This window comes from Apaloderma vittatum, unplaced genomic scaffold (assembly GCF_000703405.1).
Source record: "Apaloderma vittatum isolate BGI_N311 unplaced genomic scaffold, ASM70340v1 scaffold12014, whole genome shotgun sequence".
In the NCBI taxonomy this organism is placed as follows: Eukaryota; Metazoa; Chordata; class Aves; order Trogoniformes; family Trogonidae; genus Apaloderma; species Apaloderma vittatum.
This window is the reverse complement of record NW_009714381.1, coordinates 31,450-45,730: the sequence shown is the minus strand read 5'-3', so window position 1 is coordinate 45,730 and position 14,281 is coordinate 31,450. Positions and strand designations below refer to the sequence as shown.

The 14,281-nt window shown below is 45.9% G+C and overlaps 1 protein-coding gene across 1 annotated transcript in view; it reads left to right on the top strand.

Moving 5' to 3' along the window:
* Window positions 1-14,145: 14,145 nt before the first annotated feature.
* Window positions 14,146-14,281, top strand: part of ALPK1 (alpha-kinase 1) — a gene marked incomplete at its 3' end in the record, with an annotated part of 22,839 nt that continues 22,703 nt past the window's right edge. The window contains 1 exon segment of the mRNA XM_009868751.1: window positions 14,146-14,266. Within this exon segment, the coding sequence (XP_009867053.1) occupies window positions 14,146-14,266 (121 nt within the window).

Here is a 14,281-nt window from a genome sequence, read left to right as displayed (position 1 = left end):
GCAGAGGGCGGGAAGCGCCGGGGCTGGCGTTACCTCCTTGTTTTCTCCAAAGGAGCGTGCCGAGCTCCGCTGGTGTTAGCGAATAAAATGTACAGGAAAAGGGGGGAAAAGAAAGAAAAAGAGCACTGTCTGGGCATCTAAAAGTCTGCGGTTTGGGAGTAACTTACTCAAAAGCAGCGTTCAGGTTGAGGTTTCGTGTAAAATAATTGCAATTTCCCCGCCCGCCCCCTGCTTTGAAGAGTAAAACATTTCAAGAAGCCAAAAACTAAGTGACGATGTTCTTACAGGGAGTGTTTCCAAATATTCGGTTGTTCAGCTTCATCAAACCCGCCAACCTCTCCGAAGCTGAGCTGAAAACCTGCCATTTGACTGGAAATCCTGCGACAGCCCTGCCGGCTGGTGGGGGAGAAAGAAAAAGAGGGAAAAAAAGAGCAATTCTCTCTCATTCATTGGCTTCATTTTTTCTTATTTGAGCAAGACTACTTGCAAGCACAGAACAAGAGGCAGAGAGCAGAAAAAAGGAAAATAATTGGGTTTTTTTTGTCTGAATTCTGGATGCTCAGTGACCTCCCGTGACATGTGCTCGCTCAGTGTTGTGCCCAGCAAGGTATCGAGAAATACCGTACCTGTGATTGCTTAAGCAGGGGCAGAGATCTCCTGTGTTGGTTCACAGAAAGTATTTTTCATTTGCAGGTTCCTTTTTATTTATTGAATGATATGTTCCTGTATAGTTCTTGCAGAATGGCTTGTTTGACGTGTGTGCAGGCTAGTAACACCTGCTGTTGCGTATGCCCTTCGCCCCTTCCATCAAAAAAAAAAAAAAAGGCTTAGACTGTGTTTTGCAAGAAGTCACGTTGAAAAGCAGAGAAGGAAAAATAGATTTTTCCAAGCTCCTCCCTTAGCAGTATGTCTTTCCTGCAGCAGGCGGGGCTGGGCGTGTGTGCTCACAAAAAAACCCCACTTCTGGAAAAGCCGGAGTTGTGCAACCCTGCTACTTACTGGCTTTACTGTAATTCCTGTTAGCCCTTTGATTCCTGAAACAGGCTGCCAGAGAGCATTTCTCATAGAATTAATTCCATTCTTGTACCTACTGAGGCATGCAAGTACCCTTTTTTTTTTTCTCTAGGATTATTTAACCTCATATTAACTACATATTAGTTTACAATTTAAATAGAGCTCTGTGTGAATTGGTCCAGGAGACAACAAGAAATGCATTTTCTGCTCTTCTCTTCCGTAAGTTTCTACCTGGTTGAAATGCTGCCAGCTTTGGGAAAACACCTCCAGGTTAGCCTGGTATGAGAATATAAATTCAAGCATTCTGTGCTTGGGTTTTTTTGTGGGGGGATCTTCCTTCTAGAATGGGTACGGGGTTTACTAGAGTTCATTCAAAAGCGAAAGCACAAATAAATGTGGAAGCTGAGTTGTGGCGCGTGGTGAGCGAGCCGCTGGGACTCAGGCCAGGGGAGCTGATGGCAATGTTTACCTCGTAGCTCTTGTTGCTCGCCTGTTTTCTGTTGTCTGCACAACCCCTTCCTCCCTTGGCGCTGTGCTTTTCCTCAGACGTGCTTTTCTTTCCTGTGCTTGAACCTACTCCGACGTCCCCGGAGTTATCCGACAGATAATCGAGGTGATGGACGCAGGACTGCAAAGCCGGTGGCACCTGGCTTTCACCGAATTACATGGGATAGGACAATAAAGGTGGAGCAGAACCAGGCTTTCCTCTCAAGCTGGTTTTCAGACACCTGTATTTGTTGCCTTGTCAGTCCCTAGAGAGGAGGAAAAGGCATGCTCGTTACTTTAAATAAATATATCCTGCTTATGTATGCCCAGTGTAGCTTCTCTGTGTAATTATTGCTGGCACGTTGTTGATGCTAGTCATTCGTGCTAATGAAGTAGTTGTTATGCATAGGCTGAAAGATGGAGGTGGTTTTGACTTGGCTGCGGTGGCGTATTGTTTTTCTAACAACTGATCTGTAAGGTTTTGGAATCCTCCGGAGCCTAAATAGGCAACTCTGGAAAATGGAAAAGAAACTAGGAACTCTCACATTGCTTTTGGTCATGGTGGGCTTGGAAAAGCTGCGAGTCACTGAGGGCAAATAAGTTTCTTTCTCTTTCTGCGAAGATCAGGGTAGGTCAGAAGAGTTCCAGAAAGTGTCTTCTGGGTTAGTGAGTGAAAGGACTGGTTTTGGATGTCTAATTCATGCTGAATGACTCAGTGTGGAACTTTCCTTCCTGACCTTCCTCCCTGTGCTTCCTCACTGTAGGAAACCTTACCAGAGCAGTGGTGGGGATTTCTGAGGGCTCTGCTACACGGTGCAGTTGGCCCGGCTGTTTCCCCACAGCTCTGTCTTTTCCTCCTGAGGGCAAGTTTTACCTGTGGTTATCAAAACTGCTGACGTAGTGCAGGATGGGTGCAGGTGTAAAGGGTAACTGCACTTGTAAATGTTGCCTGAGGGTGATTCCCATGATATTCTGGTGGCCCTTCTTTCTGGCTCCTGGCTTTCCCACTTGCTGGTGCAGCCTGTCGGTGCTGTCACCAGGTGAATACTAATGCAGATGGTGTGACCTAGTGAGACCCCTGAGGTCAAACTTTGCATTAGAAATACTTGCAGTGGATTTGAACACGTTGGGGTTGGGTTTTAAGGGAAATAATGCAGAAATGTCGTTTTTCTCCAGGCTTGCCCAGTCTGATGGGCCTGGGTGGACTGAGTGGCAGGGGGCACACAGCTGCTGGACCTCTGCAGTCCCGGGGCTTGCTTTTCTGGAGTGGCACAGGGGTGACCCGAAATCATCCTTCAGTTGTTCAGGGCTGGACAGAGACACAGAGGAGGAGGTTGGTGAGGGCTGATCGCTGCTTTAGAGCCATCAAATCCAAGCTGATGGACCTGTTTGCTTGTGCATAGACGGTGCTAAGGTTTAAGAACATTCACTGCCCGCACCCATAACACGCGTGTTGGGTTCAAACACCAACGTGCGTTCTCCTGCTGGTCTTCCCCTGCTTCATAGCCCTTTTCTTGAGCCAAAATATCTCAGCACTGTTGCGGCTACAAGGTCGAGAGCCAGTAGATGGCAGTGTCTGACCACAAATGGGAAACACCAGTCGTTCGGCGGTGTTTTGTTATTTTGTGGTATGTTTTGGGGGGAGAGTTGGTTTTTTTAAGTCATAAACTTATTTTTGATCTTGCAAGGTGTTGTAAGTTAATGGTAATAATCGTAGTGGTAATATTCAAGAGTTTTTTGGAAAAGGCGTAGCAAAGTATGCAACAACCTATAGCTGGGTTCTGCAATGAGTTTTTATCACCGTCCAGCAACCAAGTGCTTTGTGTTCAAAGAGAAAAGAAATAGACCCTTCTCAAAGACCTGTGCATCCAAAGATAAAGCAAGATACTCAGCTGGATCTTGGTGTGAGAGGAGGAGAGGTGCATGGGAAGGAGTTGCATTCACTGAGCTTTTAGATCTCAGAGGTAAGCACAGCTCTGCTCCAGAAACCAAAGAGGAGGTTTTCCAAAGGAAGAAGGGAGAACACAGTTTCCTCTATGTTTATTTACTTCTTTGCTCCCTTCTTCTTCTACATCATGCTCTGTCCTTGGTTCTCCTTCTGAACGCCTCTGGCTTCTCCTTTCTTGCCTGTCTGCTATCTCAGTTCCATCTTCCTGCCCATCTCTGTTGTTCTTCCCTCTCCACATCCTCCGGATTGTTTTTCTTACCCCCTCCACTCTTTGTTTGTTGTTTTGCCTCTGGGGCTTTTCTCCTTCCCTCTGAATTTTCTCCCTTTCATCTGCCCTTACTTCTGCTTTCTCCCCAAACTGCTCCTGCTGCTCAGGACTTGACACCCCTGAAGTGACTTAGAGGACAAATGAAACGACACCACATGGAAATTAACACCGGGAAAAGGAACAGACTGCTCCAACTGTTGGTGTGACACAGCAAGACCCAGCAGCGTGTCCTCAGCATTTCCCTCTTGATTCTATTGACAGGATGGCTGCATTCTCTGTAAATACTTGTTAGAGGTCCAGGGCTAGAGAAAGGAAACACAGTGAGGATGCTGTGGAAAGAGGTAGAGGTGTTCCTTGTGGCTTGGAGTCTTTGGAGGAAGGTTCATGCAGCTTGGTGGGTGAGAAACTCCTGTCATTCCAGCTTGCATGGGACAAGAAATAGAAAAAGAAGAGTAAGGGAGGTTAGGTGCCATAGAACAGGTGCTTGCTTCTTGCTCAAAATTAAATCATCCTTAAGCACTGATAGAAAAGAAAAACTGCCAGTTCTTCCCTGTTGTCTCTTTTTGAAGTTGGAACAAACCCTGGAATTTTTTGTGTGTTGGAGCATCATATTTCTCAGCGTATCTTAATGAATTTCAGTAGAACTCAAAATGAAAAAGATTGTGTGACTTAGAAATAAGTTTGAGTTGAGTCGTCTGCCCACAGCTGCTGATTCTGCCTGTGCTCACAGGATTGCCCTGTGTCTTCGATAATAGTTAGCAAACTGTGGGGTTTTGCTGGTGAGCCCTACTGAAGTTGTCTTTCTTCACCAATAACCACGAGATCAGCTTTCCGTTATTGGGTGGTCATCTCCTACCTTTGTACGTGCAGGTGATTCACCAGCTGAAGTTTTGTTCCCCTAGTTGTGTGTCACTAGAGTTCTAGCTGACATTTCCCTACCCTCGTTACTTTGTGGAACTTGTCTCAAGCTAGAAAGAGATAATACGTGGCATACAGATAAGGATTTTCCTTCTGTAATTGTTTCCAAGAAGTGTGCAATTACTGTGTGATATTTTCAGATACCCTGTGATAACATACTGTTACGATAACTCAGGTTTTGATCTCGTCACAGTCACGAGCTCTGCGAGACCGGACCTTAAACAGAGAAGGCTGTGGTGCTGTGGGTGGGCAGGCAACTAACGTGACCCCTTGACTTGAGTTCTGTGATAAGGTTCTAACCATGATAAAATCTGTCTGCTGCATTAAAAAAAAATCTGTTTCCTCTTGCTCTGAAGCAAATCCGCAGGAGTACAAAAGCAAATGTGACAACGGTTGAAAGCAGAAGCTTCACCAAACACCCTCTCTGCTCTTCCTTCTCTTCGCCACACGAGGGACGATGTGGTCGTGTCTCCTAGGCATGTCGTAGCAATTCTCAGCGTGTCGCATTATCAAGATTTCGAGTTAGATGCTGTTTTGATAGCAAGGAACTGAAACACTGCCTTCGCCAGGACTGAGATTTTTCACAGAGACTGTATCTGCTCACTCTCTCTGGTTTGACACCGTTTAGGAGGAGCTCGTTCCATGCCCGCAGTGCAAACTGAATAGAACCGACCTTTCCAGCTCCCTTCAAAGGCAGTGGTTGAACTAGGAAAGTTAGTTCCGAGAGTTAAAGATACAGATTAAAATAATCTGGGATTTGCTGATACATGGCAGAACCGGCAAATACATCATTTATTTATTATTTTATTTTTTTTTCCCTTTGAATTTGTATAGAAGTTAGGGTGTTAGAGACCACGTTCTGTGCTGTGTGGCACTAAAAACTCTCTTATCTCAGTTCGTAGCATTTCAAGGCACCCAGCTGCGAGAGATGCAGCCTGCCTTGGAGGTACATGACCTTAATTTGTTTTTTTTTTTAACTTTAAAGGTATATATGATCGTGTCCCAGACTACTCCACCTCCAATGTCTTTATGTTGTGGAGCTTACTGGCACAATACAGCAGTACCTGTTTTTCCTCGGATCTGGGCTTTAACTGCAGTTTCTAGTGAAGCAGTTTGGTATCGCTCTTGCTTTTAGCTGGCCAAAAATTAAACCTGAAAGAACTGGAAACCGTGTGTGCCTCTTCCTGCAGCCCCTTGCTTCGGACTAGGGAGGGTCCAATCCTGAGAGAAATTCTCGGCGGCGAAACCAGCAGGATTTCGCAGCGCGGGGAGCGTCAGTTGATGGCTCTGGGCACGGTCTCACAAGGGAACACTGTTCAATAGGCTTCAAAGCGATTCAGCCGTGGCACAACCGTGGCTGTGGCCACATGTAATATAGCCTGTAGCTCTTTAAAGAGGATTAGCCTTAGATCAGGGACGGCATTCATTGCTGGGTTTCATGTAAAGTAGACTATGCTAATGAAATGGAAATGTCCACAGCAAACATTGCATAATATTGCGAGCCTCGGAACGGAGCATTGTGTTTTGCTATCTCGGCTGGAAGTCAGACTTTCATATTCGGTTTGTTGCTTGGAGAAAAACCCCAAGTTCGTAATCTCAGCCCACGCTCTCTGTAGTAAATGAAGATCTAGCTGGTGGTTCTACAAGGGAAGTGAAGAAAATAGCAACAAACTTTGAGAGGTAACTTGCCGAACACTGAGGAAGGCTTTAATGGTGACATAGCTCTCCAACGGAGACCCAATCCGGCACATCTTAAAAATCTTCATTTAGATTTTCTCTAGCAGGTATAGGCTTTGTTCAATCCTGCTTTCTCTCCCTGGCAGCCCTTCCATTGCTTTAAATATCACGTTTGGGCTTTAAAAAGTTTCAGCATTGGGCCTGCAGAGAAGGAATATTCCTGACATGCCTTGCTGAGCCATTTGGTCTTTTTAAGGCACTTTCTGTCTGTACATCAGCCTCAGCTTACAGTCCAGTGGGCTTGGTTTTGCTCTTCTGTTTCAGTTTCGTGCCAGTCTTTCGGATGCTTAAAGTTTAATACTATATATACATAAAAAAAACCTAAAAGGGGACCCACGGTGGAAAGTGACTTGAGATGCTGTGAAGGATTTTATTTGCAGAAGGTCGCGCACATCGCTCAGAAAATTGTTTTAGTGGGAGGGCTGACTTCCGAAAGTCTTGTGTTGTGTGTGGAGGAACCCATTCTCACTGTATGAAGGCACTGTATTGTAGTTTATTAAACCTAGAATCATCTTGATTTTTACTGTGGGGAATTTGTAAGCTTCACAGGAAATTTGTTACCCTGATAGGAACCTGACTCAGTGCCTGGACTTGAAACCTTTGCTTTTGGAAGAATTTAGACCTGCTTTCCTCCTCGCACAAGTAAGAGGCTGCGTCTTACCACCTCATATCTTAGAATTTTGTTGTCCTGGGATTTATTTTTGAAGGTGGTGGATAGCTGATTATTTTTTTTTCTGTAGACGTGGAGGGTCGTGATACATATTCATGAAAGAGAAGTCTTTCCAGCCCCTGCTCGCATTGACAAAGACTTAGCTGTTTCACACAGCAAGCTGACTGGAATTGTGTGGGGCCTGCCTGACCAGATTAGAGCAAACAGCAAGCTTATTCCTGCAGCCGTCAGGCCTCCCCTTCCTAACAATTTCCCCAATTGTCATTTTGACAAGGCTGTCATTAGGTGATGGCTTCTTTTGGCCATTTTCAGATAAAGATAATTTCCTTAACTTCCATTTTATTTGACAACAAGTAGTTTGGGAGAGAAAGGAAGTGCTTCAGTAGTTTATGGATTAAGGGTTTGTCACTTCAAAGGCATCTTTGATCTAAAAATATGTGCTGTACCAAATTCATTATGTCTTTTCTTTTCTTTTTTTTAGACCTTTTTAATTTATTGATCTTTTATTGATCTGCCCCTCAATTATTCCTTTTTTTTTTTTTTTTTTTTTGCATCCCTAGTAGTACATGAGATTGCAGTGGTGAAGGGAAAGCTCTCTCTGAAAAGTCATGACCGGGGCAAAACAACAGGTGCTTTTGTTTGGCACCCAGCGCCGGCTCCGTCGCAGATCTGCTTTTAGCCAGGGCTCCTGCCAGCTCCTGCCTCGGGAGGGATGCGTGACCACGTGGAATACGTTTCTTCACGGCTTATTGCAACTTTAGCGAAGCTCTGCTTTGTGTCTGTGCTTCAACCCCGAACCTCTTTCTAACAAAACCAGAAAAAGCTCTTTTCCTGGTCTGTTTGCAACTGAAATTCTCTTCCCCCAAGGACTAAGCGTGGCTTTGGAGCAGGCAGGTGCAGCAGGTTGCTTACCCGACCCCGAGCAGTTGGTCATGATGATCTTTAGGGGTCCCTTCCATCTCAAGATATTTTACGATTCCTCAGGGCAGGTCTGTGCGGGCGGAGTTTTGCTCTGGCTTAGCCGTGTCAGGCACCGAGCTTTTCTGTGACCCCTCCTCTGCTTTTTAGGCTTGACAAAACCCTGCTCTTTGCTGCAGCAGCGTAAATGCAGCGCGGTAGCCCATTACGTGGGCTTAGCTGAGGGCTGGCATTGGTCCTGTATTAATATTAATATCTGTTCTATCTAATTACTTTGGCTTTCTCTGTAGTGTTAGCTCCTTATTATACCCGGCCGGCTGACCACCTCCTTGCTGCTGGAGGCTGTTCTTGATCCTATTTCTAAACAGAAGCACTTCTGCTTCAGCTCTGGCTGAGGGAGCTGAGCAGAGGCTGGGGTGGGTTTTTTCTTTTTTTCTTTTTTTTTTTTCATCCTCCTCCTTTTGCCTGCTAATTGGCTGAGACCACCAGAATTTGGAGGACACAGATGTCACTGATAGTTTGCCTAGGGAGCACATTCATGCCCATCTGTTGCAGTCTAGAAGGCTGTTCATATATCCACAAGGCCTTCATTTAATTCTTGTCAGAAAGTAATGTAAATCCAGTTTACCTCAGAGGTCACAGCCAAGATTTATGCCAATGAGCCCCCTGCAATTTACACACACTGTAGTTGTATAGGATGAAAAGAAAGCCTTTCATGTTGGTGCATATTAACAAGAAAGCTTGCCTTAGGAGAGGCTTTTTGATTGAGGTTCTTCCTTATTTTAATACAGCCAATGCCACTTGGTAGATCCAGCTTTACCAAAAGAAAACATCTAATCTTTAAGCCAGAGGAGTAAACCAAATAAATAAATAAATAAAGCCCCTAGCAAATCGATTTCCCCCTCCAAAAAAGCATCTTTTCTCTTTCATGCGGCAAAGCCTCTGTGTACTGAAAAGCAAGGTAAATGCTCCAGGAAAACCCAAGCGTGCATGCATTGAAATAGTCTGGAAAATGAATTTGCTTTCCACTGAAGGTGGTATTAAATCAATCTGAAACCTTTGCCAAGTTATCGTAAGCGTGTTTTCTTTTTCTGTTGTGTTGTTTTTTTTCCCCTCAAGCTGCCAAATCTGAAAATGAAGGTGGTTTCAGGAGAGGCTGCAGCTCAAATAGATCCAGCTCAGTGCCATGATTTCACCCCTGTGCTCCTTATCTATCAAGAAACTAGACCAGCTTAAAAAAAACTCCCTCAAAAATTAGCGTGGCTGCATAGACCTCCGGGAAGTGACGTGTAGATAGGCCACGGCACACCAGTGCTGCTCTTTGCAATCTTTGTTTTGAGCGGCTATTTACTTGATTAGAACAAGGAAACTGGATTTGACAGAGTCGGAGGTGAGCATTCCTACCCCAGCGCGCACTAAAAATGCTGTCCCGCCACGTGATGTCGGCATGGCTGAAGCGTGCGGGGAAGCCCGGAAAAAATAGAATGAGAATCTATAATTCTAGAATCTGGTCTACAATTAGACGGGAGGGAAAAGCTAGAATTGCAAGCGGTGCGCTGTTAAAAAAGAAATGTTCTTAAGTACTTGGGTTATAAAAATGGCTGCTAAGAGCAGGCGGAGGAAAGCATCACATGAAGATGGATCAAGGTGTGCCAACAAGGTTATAAAGGGATTTCAGAGTTGGGCACCTCTGCTTCTTTAAGCCCAGTGTAGTTTGAGGCTGTTCTTTTCATTTATACTGGCGCCGCGCCTCACTTTCCCTCATTCTTTTTCCTTCTACCTTGTCAAACACTTTCAAATGTTCTAGGCGTGACAATCAGTATCATTTGCATGGTATCATAATGACCGGAGTGGTTTGGGATTAGGAGGGAGGAGAGCAAGGCATGGAAATGAAAACAGGGCTCAGATTCTAAGTTCCAGCCTAGCACTTAAAATAATTAAAATGTTTATTTGAAAGTCAAAACAGCCTCAGTCATAAATAACTATCCATTCCTCGATTGATTGTGTCAAGTCCCAACCGAGAGCTCTGGGAATAAGGTTTATTTGCTCCCTGTTGGGATTAATCCATAAATGTAGTCTCCACATGGAACTCATCAGGTCTTTGCTTCCTCTTCATTAGTCTCCCTGGAACTGGAGGGTAGCCTGAATAAGATGAAAATTAGGATAATATATTTTCAGAGAGAAAAGGCCTGGCCATCTCTAATTTGTATTTCGGGACCATAATGCTGTGGCAAATTTCCCAAATGGTGTCGTCCGAGAAACCGGTGCTTGTTATGCTTGCCCTGTTTGAAGTTTGAACGTGGCAATTACATCTTCTTCTTCTTGAAGCCTCCAAAGCTAATTGCAGTCTTAAACTAGCTAGATTCACTCGCGGGCAGCCTGCTATCCACTGCGGAACTTCAAATTCCTTTCTCTTGACAGATCTTTTGGTCTTCTAGCCCAAGGGCTCTGAAATGTCACAGTATGGCCCAGTTTTCATTAAAGAGATCATTTCACTGTAGCCCACCCAATTCCTCCCTCCCTCTTGCTCTGAACCTGAGCTCCGATTAGCGGACAACCACAGGAATAGACATTCACATCCCGAGACCTTTGTAATTTTTGACGCAAGAAGTTATTTTAATCCAGGCTCCAACCAAAAATGGCACAGGTGATTTTTTTTTTTTTTGCCATCGTTTCATTTAGGGTGTCTAACAATTACATCGACCGTTTAAAAGTGCTCTGTGTCTGAAGTTGGAGTCCAGGAGCTTTCCTATGACCAAAAAAATGCTTAGGTCCTCTGTCTGATGGAAAGGTGGTTTTATTATGTGTTTTGAAAGTGGTCGCTACGGCATTTGTTAGTGTGTCCTTAGAAAGCGTTTTTGTTTAGACAGTTTTGCAGCGTATCAGGCTGCAATTTTTATCACGTCAGAATGATTGTCTCCTTCAAGAACTGTTTGTTAGAATTTAACGGTACTTTGAGTAAAGATTGAGAGGGTTGTAAAAACCTCTTGAAGTTTTTGGTGGTGCTTTTGGGCTTTAGTCTCCAGTCCTGTGTTTGCCCCACGTCCGTAAGCTGAGTGCTTGGTTATATTCACATCCCGGCTGTCACTTAATGCCACAGCTGTCGCAAAACACAACTTCCAAAGTGGCATCTGTGTAAAGGATCCTGCTCTAGTTTAAAGGTCTGTGGTGCATTTTAAGCTGATTTTATGATGCGAAACATTGCCCTCAGTGATGGGGCTCAGAAGGCCGCCTTCCTTCTGAGTACTAATGTACAGTTTATTGCGCTTTTCTATCTGGTTCCAGCACTTGGTTGTCGCCGCTGTCGTAAATCATTACTTATTCCTCTAAGTGTCCTGGCTGTTTATTCAGATCATTAGGGGAAAAAAAATGTATTTGAAGAAAAATCTCTTGCTCGCTGACATTCATATATCCGTCTTCTAGATCTGGCAGTTTCCTGGTGAGTTAAATCTCTACAATCCTGAGAAGCCAAGTGCTGTACTTCCACGCTAATTTAAGCTTCCCCGCTAAGCCCCATCGGTTCTTTGTGAGACCAGCAGCCTGTGTGGCTCACAAAGCCACGGGGCCCTCCTACTTAAGGTAAAGACCCAACATGATCTTCCAGGCTGCAGCCCTTCCATGAGCTGGGTTTAAAAGACTAATTTTGGGCTCTGGACTTGCAGCACAGCTAAGTCGGAGCAGCTCTGTAAGCTCCTGTGGATGCTCTTAATGCTGCGTGATTTTTTTGTGAAGGCAAGGAGCTCAGCGCTTGTTTGCTTTAGTGCGTCTTCATAGAAAATTGTGTTTATGAACTTACACTTACCAGGGTGACGGTGGGACGTGGGCTTTCTCCAACACACTTCTGCATGGTCTGGAAGCAGCCTCCTCCACTCGGTGGGACTCGCGTTCACAGTGGATCTGATCTACATGCGCGTGCTCGGCGCTTCCTCAAGAGAACTCCCTAGAAAAAACGAGATTTTTGGAGAAATCAATTACCCGAAGGAAGGGACTCAGGGCCAGATGGCAGGGTTGCTTCCTCCCAACCTGGGAGGTACTTGTGGGACGGCCGCACGCTCCTTCCCACAGGGCTGGGTAATCAGATAAATCAATTAGCAGATGTCAGCGCGGTTAACGGAGCGAGCAGCGCTCGCGTAGGTGTGTTGCTGGGGTTATAGCGGAGGGGGCTGCGCTTCTGCTCCCCGACGGATAACCAGGGACTGGATGAGCTTTCCTAGACCTGGCAGGGGAGGCGGAGAGGACTCTGCTTTTCCTGAACGTCGGCTGTCTGGGTGTTGTGCCCGGTGTGGGGTGGCCCCGCTTGTTCTTCTTGGGTGCTTAAAATGATGGAGAACCTTCTGTGGGTTTTCCTTCTGCTTTGTTTCTTAATGTCCTGCACCAGGATGGGGAGAGAAGTGCTAGGAGAGCCCTTAAGCTCTAAATTCTGCGTCTGTGACTTTCCCTTAACTTTGCCATGCTCACGAGTTGTATTCTTGGACTGCGTTGACACCTGCGTGTGCACCTGTTTTGTGAAAACACCTCTAAATCCTCTCCCAGGAAAGCGTTTCTTATACAGAAATGACTAAAGAAAAGGAAGGTAGAAATATCAGCTTGGGCAGCGCTATGAAGGGGAACAAAAACCAGAAATCCCACCTCAGTGTTTTGCTGGAGCTGAACGTGAGTGCAGACTTTAACGTGCTCTCGTGATGAGACCTCTGACCTGTATTGCTTATTTTACTGTACTGGGTTTGCTGGGGGGTAATTTTTTAACAGCTTTCTGAGAGTCTCCACCTGGGCAGTGAAACCTGTGCTGCTCCTCAGAGCCCTCGCTCACGACACATCATTCACACAGAATGATGTTGCGCCCTTGCAACTCAGGGAATTGGATTTGACGCTCCTTAGTGGTCCCTTCCAGCTCAAGAGGTTCTATTCTGTGATGCTACTCTTAAAATTTCTTCTTGACATTTGTCTGCAGAGTCAGCCGCAGCCCCGTTGAGTAGCTCCTGCCTCCAGGCTTTTTGCTGATGAATCCCATCTTTCGCCCTGCTCCACCTGCCTTTGCGTGGCAGGCTCTCTCTGATCCTCTCTGCTTTCGCATGAGAGCATCTCTTTTACCCTCTGCTTTTCCATCCGGCAGCTTGCTCTCACTCGATGCTGTTGAGAATGCTATCTGCCACCAGCTCCGGGATCCAGCAACCCCAGAGCTGCAAGAGAAAGGGAAAAAAAAGGTCTGGCAATTTAGCTGCTGAAATATAGGTTGTTTCTAGTCACAGAGAGAACTGTGCAGGTGTATGTTTTCCTTTGCACTCCCCTTCCTCCTCACTGTTTCCCAAATTTTAGAAATGTTTTCACGGGAGCTCTTTCTCACTGCGTTGCTTGGAACTATTGGAGTAGTTCTCTTAAGTTAGACTGTCACAAAATTGGTGGGGAAAAAAAAACCCAAAACATCCCACAGTATTTCTTTTGTTCTTGGCTATTTAGGCAGATGCTGAACCAGATACCTGGGATGGAAACTGTGTGGGGTTTTTTGCCAGTTGCAATGTCCTAAGCACGCGAAGGACTTGCAGAGGAAAAGATACAGCAGGGGAGACAGGCAGGTCAATGTCTGGAGAGCCAGCCTTGGGTAGAAGCAGTCCCAAAATTACTGTCACAAGTCCTTCTTCAACAACCGATTTTGCTCCACTTCCTTCAAGCAAACCGTGTGGTGTTCCAGGAGTGGGGTTAGCGCAAGAGGAGGTGAGAAAGCCATTGCTCTCGTGCCCCAGGTAAAAAGAGACGGCCACCGCGGGCCGGTAACGACACACAGCAGCTTCTGTGAGTTTGGAGCCTCCCCGGCGCAAGCCTGGTCGGGTCCCTTCCCCGCCCGGGGTTTCACAGCCCCATCGAAGGGCCCGTCCTTTCTCCCTGGCACCTCCGAGATGTTCACCTCGCCCTGTTTGTCTGTGAGACCCCAGAGTAATTTCACGCACTCCTCTGATCGAGTCCTCCGAGGCTGTCATGTATTTTCATGTATTTCCCCTATTATTTCTCCCTGCTTGAGCCTTTCGGATAATTGATGATACTTTAGTTAATCATTTTCCCCCTCCTTTGTTCGCCAGGTACCTCAGCCTTGAAGGGATCCTTTTCATTTCGAATCCGTGTCTTCTCTTAAGTAATTGATCACCGTGCACCCGGGGACACCCAGTTCACAGCCGAGCGGGATCAGCCTTCATGAATAATCACAACGTCGTGGCCGTGCTGCTGCAGGAGTGCAAGCGAGCTGTGGACACGCTCCTGTCAGCCAAGGCTGACGCGGGCGAGGAAGACGAGCGGGAATACCGGCGGTGCCAAGGTGAGGTCCCCCGGA